This window comes from Geospiza fortis, unplaced genomic scaffold, assembly GCF_000277835.1.
Source record: "Geospiza fortis unplaced genomic scaffold, GeoFor_1.0 scaffold27, whole genome shotgun sequence".
In the NCBI taxonomy this organism is placed as follows: Eukaryota; Metazoa; Chordata; class Aves; order Passeriformes; family Thraupidae; genus Geospiza; species Geospiza fortis.
Window position 1 is genome coordinate 4,661,399 of NW_005054329.1, and position 5,464 is coordinate 4,666,862.

The window sequence follows — 5,464 nt, forward strand, 5'->3', positions numbered from 1 at the left end:
GCTGCAGCCCCGAGCCGGGCAGGGCGGGATGGGCAGCGAGGGAGGACAGGGACGGAGCGGTGGGGCAGAGCGAGGATGCAAACTGAGCTCTGAATGAGGGAGAGGTCCGGGCTGGGGGACAGACCCTCGCTGCCCTGGGGCGCCTGCAGCGCTGGGTGGACCCCGGCAGGGAGGTGCGGGTATCTGGACTAAAGTTTGCACCAGCAGCTGAGCCTGAGCGATGCAAACCTCGGTGTCCACTTACCTGGGAAGCAGAACACAGGTTCTGGTTCGTCCCTGGCTGAGGGCACAGCTCGGGGGCAGAGCAGCCAGGCTGCAGGACCACTGCCTGCCATCCCTCAGTCTGCTGAGCTGGAGAGGAGCAGGGATTTTGGCAGGATGAAAGGGGACTCCTCATCTTAGAGCATCTCCGAGGGCAGAGCTCAGCCTCTCCTGCCACCACTCTCCATCCATGCTCTCCAGGGACCAGCCACCTCTGGTGCCCTGGGGACGAGCCAGCTCGTGTCCTTCCCTTCCCACAGACTGCAAGTGCTGGAGCTGCTTGTCTCCATCCCCAGAACAGCCAGTCTGCCTGGCTGAGTGGGCTGGGGGCTGATTTGAGGGTCCTGATGGGGTCCAGAGCTGCTCATGAAGTCTGGCTGGGTCACCAAGGACCCAGCTCCCATGGGTGACCAAGTGTAGATCTGCCTGTGCCAGTGCAGGACATGGAGAGCACGGCTCACCAGGGACACAACCATCCCTTAGATCCTGCCTGGGGCTCCCTCCAGGCTCCAGAGCAGGTTTGCAAGTGAAGATCTGCTCATCCCAAGCACCACTCAGTCTCACAGCTTCTGCTCTCCTCAGGAAGGAGTGATTTGAAGACACTGGGACCTCCAGCCCAATGGATGTCCCCAGGGGAACATCAATAACCAGAGCAGGGGGATGTCTTACAGCTGTCCAAAAGTCTTGGCAAGAATTCCAGGAGCTTGAGGCCATGGAACAGGCAGCAGGGACCCCATGGATCGCGAGAGCTGGGTCATGGTGAGGCAGGAGTGTGTGGCAGGGGGTGTCTGCAGGGCCCCACGCCAGCAGCTGTGCATGCTGCTGCAGTGCTGCTTTGCTGGAGGGGCTTGGGGGGACCCCCACCCCAGTTTGGAGTGCTCTTGGTGCCACTGGCTGAGATTGCCTCCTCTCCCCACTGCAGGTTGCCAGGTAACACAACCTGCCAGCAAAATGCCATGGGACTCCTGAGGCTGCTGCCACTCAGGATCCTGCAGTCACAAGCAGGGGGGATCCCTTCGGAAGGAGACTGGCCCCCAATTCCTGGTGCTGGTGGGAGGGCAGTGATTCTGAAGGCTGGAAACAGCTGGATGCAGCTCCTGGTGTGGTGTACACCCGGGCAGAGATGGGAGGCTTTGGTGTGTTACAGCCCAGCTGGATTGTGTGGCCATGGGAAGAGGAGCCTCATCCACTCATGGCTCTGTTCTGGGAGCTCTCACTGCTCAGAGGGGACCTTGGGCTCTGCATCTCCTTGTGCCCCTCCAGCTGGGCATGGCAGCATTGTGGGGAGCAGCATGGGAGGGCACAAAGCCCTGGAGATGAGGGTGCTGCCACAGCCAGGACAACCACAGGGACACTGTCCCTGCTCACTCTGTAGATCCCAAACCACCTGACACTGGCCTTTGGTCAGCAGCCACCCCTCCTGTCACTTCAGGGTGCTGAGAGGCCCAGCTGAGCCCAGGTCCTGGGTGTCCACACAAGGATGTGAGCAATGGGCATCTGCCACCTCTGTCTGCCACCACCCTGCTGCTCCTGGGTGTCCCCCGTGCCCCCAAGCAGGGTTCTGCGTCTACTGCACCCACCAGGCAAACTCCTCAACCCCCTGCTTGCCCAGAGTTTCCCTTATTGCCTTTGACATCTCCTTTTAACCTGCACCGAGGGGCTGAGCCTGGGGCTGCCTCCTCACAGAGCTCCCTGCAGGTGGCTTCCCATGCAGCCCGGTGCTGTTTGATCTGCAGCCTCACTCCATGGAGAGGGGGAGAAGCCCAGAGCACACCCTGGGGCTGGTGGGGCATCCCCAGCCCCGCTGCAGCTCTGGGGTCACCTTAATGCAAATGATTGCGTGAGAGGGAATGAAATGAAGGGTGCTTGAAGGAAGGTGTCACTCCAGATAGATGTGCAAGGGAGGGGACAGGGCCTGGGAAATCTTTGCAGATGCAGCAATTTTCCCCTCGTTTCTGGGGAAAGTAGTCTTTGTCTCTCTGAATCTGCAGTTTGCTGCCAGCCCTGCAATTCCTTGTGACAGCTGTGGCCAGGGTCAGGGGGAAATCGCAGCCTCTGTCCTGCAGGTGTAACGAGGAGGGGAGGGGGACCGGGAGCCGAGGGGATCGGGTGGCAGCTCACCCGCTCTGCACCGACTGTGCTGGCACTCGAGGCTTTGCAGGGAGAAAAGGCTCCTGGTGGGCATGGAGCAGGTGCCAGGGGCTGAGCCCATGGCTCTGAGCAGCAGCAGAGCTGCCAGAGGGGCTGGGGGGCTCAGAGACCTTTCCCACAGCGGCTCTCCCTTGCCAGGAGGCTCTGGGACTGATCCAAAGGCTTTGGGAGCAGCTCTGCCCCCCTCCAGCAGGAAATGAGGTGGCAAGGGGGATGAAGATAAGTTGCCTGCCATAGCTGGGAGCTGCCCTGTGCAGAGCAGGTCCCCGTGGCACTCAGGGCAACGTGACCCCAGCACAGCCCCACAGCCACCAGCGCTGTGATCCCTGTGATCCCTGCTGTGAGGGACACGAGGGGTTTTCCCATTTTCTCCCCACATTTGTGCCCAGGGCAGCAGGGAGCCCCCCCCCCCACATCTCCTGGGGAGCCAGGGCTGCTCCAGCCGAGGCTCAGGGCTGTAAATAAAACATGCCACGGGAGCGGGCGGTGCCGTGCCTTGCTCTCGTTATTATTTCATGGCCCGCTCCCCGGCGGGCTCGGCCGCTCTGCTCACTCACTGTGGCCTCCGTGTCCCTGCAGGGCTCCCTGGGGTCCTCCCCTCCCTCAGAGCCATTGCCAGGCCCCAAACCCCGTGCAGAGCCCAGCTGTGGGGTGAGGGGATGGGGCAGCGCTGACGGTGTGTGTGTGTGTGTGCCCGCAGAGGATGAGCTGTGGCTACATCCTGTGCACCGTGCTGCTCTCGGTGGCCGTGCTCCTGGCCGTGACAGTCACGGGGGCCATCCTCTTCATGAACCACTACCACACGCCCGTCACCGAGCCGCCCCCCGTCATCAGCACCAACCCCGAGGAGGCCAACGCGCTGGTGACCATCGAGAAGGCCGACAGCTCCCGCATCAACATCTTCATCGACCCCAACTGCCCCAGCGCCGCCGGCGCCCTGGGCCGCCTGGAGGGGCTGCAGGGCTCCCTGCTGCACTCCCTCACAGACCACGACGCCGAGGCCAAGGCCACCAAGAGCCAGCAGAAGGCCCTGCTGGTGACGGTGGCGGACGAGGTGGCCAAGCTGCTGAGCCACGCCGTGCAGCTGCGAGCCGACTGCGACGGGCTCAAGAAGGGGCACAGCGCCATGGGGCAGGAGCTCAGCGCCCTGCAGGGAGAGCAGGGCAGGCTCATCCAGGTGAGCTGGGGCTGGCAGTGCCAGGCAGGGCAGGCCCTACTCCTACCATGAGCCACCCAACTACAATCCCCTACCAGCACCCTAACCTGAACCTCCTCACTTATCCTCCTCCTTACCCTAGGACTAGTCTACGAACGAATTCAAGGATTAGAATGAGCAGAATAACAGAAAGTTAGTCTAAGATGGCTGATTTTGACTCAACAGTTTATAGCTCCCACCCTATAACTTTCTTTATGTCCTACCTCCACCTAAGCTTCTACTCAGCCTTCACCCTAAGCAGCCTAGGCCTAGCCTTCCACCAAACCCACCCATCCTAACCCACCGACCCCCACGAATCCCTGGGGGTGGAATTCCCTGTGCCAGTGTCCCTGTGGGCATGGCTGCTCACAGCCCCTGCCATGAGCATCCAGGGGAGAGCACCAGGAGAAGGAGCTGAGGTTGAAGGCAAGTGCTTGGGAATTGGAAGCTGGGAAGTGTCTCCCTGCCAAACCACCCCAGTGGCAGTGAGCCTGGTGTGCAGCCTCCCCCATTGTGGCTGTCCCAGCTCCAGGTCCACTTTGGGAGCTCCAGACAGAGCCAAGCACACCACAGAGCCTTCTCAAGGGCAGCTCATGCAGCAATCAGCCCCCCCTCCTTACAGTCCCCACAATTTCCCAGCCAGTGAGCTGTGTTGAAATGCTTACCTGAGTATGCCAGGGGTCTGCCAGGTGTCACAGCAAGATCCAGGGCATGGCTGGGTGCTCCATGCCTGACCCTCCTGGTACTCAACTCCCTCTGCCCAGAGCTGCTTGTTTCTCGCTGCTTCGCTTCTCTGCCCATCCTGGTGCTCTGCCACAGCCACCCAGTGTCACTGTCCCAGCCTGGGTCACCTCAGGGGACGACAAGAGCTGGCGGCTGCCTCAGGACACGGCTATTCCTGCCGCCTCCGTCATCCTGCCCTCTCCCAGGGATGCTTTTATCCCACGGGACTGCAGCACCACTGCACCCAGCTTTGGGGATTTCTCCTCCCTGGGGGCAATAGGTGCTTATCTGGACCCTGACCCCTGCCAAAAAGCAACAGAGATCAGAGATAAAGCAGCAGAGATGTTTTATGGGATCTGTGCGTTTACACCCCGGCATTGCTGAGCACAGCGGCCAAGGAGCTGGCATGTGGAAGGGGTTTAACCATTTCACCACAATTTCTGTGTCCCCCCCCGTGTGCCCTGCCCGCAGCTGCTGTCGGAGAGCCAGAGCAGCGTGGCTCGGCTGGTGAGCTCTGTCAGTGACGCGCTGGACTCGCTGCAGAGGGAGCGCGGCGGGGCCCGGCCCCGGCTCAAGGCTGACCTGCAGCGAGCCCCGGCCAGGGGAGCCCGGCCCCGGGGCTGCTCCAACGGTGAGAGGCGTCCCTGGGGACAGGGATGGGCCTGGGGCTGCGCGGGGCAGGGAGGAACCACCCAGCATGGGGCAGAGCATCCCGGAGAAGGGATTGAGTACAGCGCAGGAGGTGGAGAAGGGGGAGAGGGAAAGGTGTGTCCTGGGAGGGGGACACTTCCAGTTGTCCATAAACCAGCCCAAAAGCCCCCCCACACCCCTGCAAACCCACCTGCTCCTCACAGAGGGTAGCAGGGATCAGGCAGGGCATTCACCTCCGTCGGGTGTGGAGGGTGGCCCTGCATAGATAAAGAGTCACATCCCTCAGCCTCGGGTTGGGATGCAGCTGAGGGAGCCTGTCCTGGAGCTGGGAGCACATGCCCACAGCCTCCCTGGGCACTGGCTCACCCCCATCTGGGTCCCAGCTTGCCCTTGCCATCTCACAGGGACACGAGGTCAGTCCCTGCCAGCTGCTGGGGAGCCCCAGCCCCCCTGGCACTGCTCACCCCGAGCATCAGAGGAGAA

General features: G+C 62.0%; 1 protein-coding gene across 1 annotated transcript in view; it reads left to right on the forward strand.

Moving 5' to 3' along the window:
• The first annotated feature begins 3,112 nt into the window (after positions 1-3,112).
• FIBCD1 (fibrinogen C domain containing 1) overlaps positions 3,113-5,464 on the forward strand; it is a 9,692-nt gene continuing 7,340 nt past the window's right edge. The window contains exons 1-2 of the mRNA XM_031057263.1: positions 3,113-3,589; positions 4,802-4,961. Of these exons, the coding sequence (XP_030913123.1) occupies positions 3,116-3,589; positions 4,802-4,961 (634 nt within the window). The 5' untranslated portion in view covers positions 3,113-3,115. The remainder of the gene's footprint in view (positions 3,590-4,801; positions 4,962-5,464) is intronic.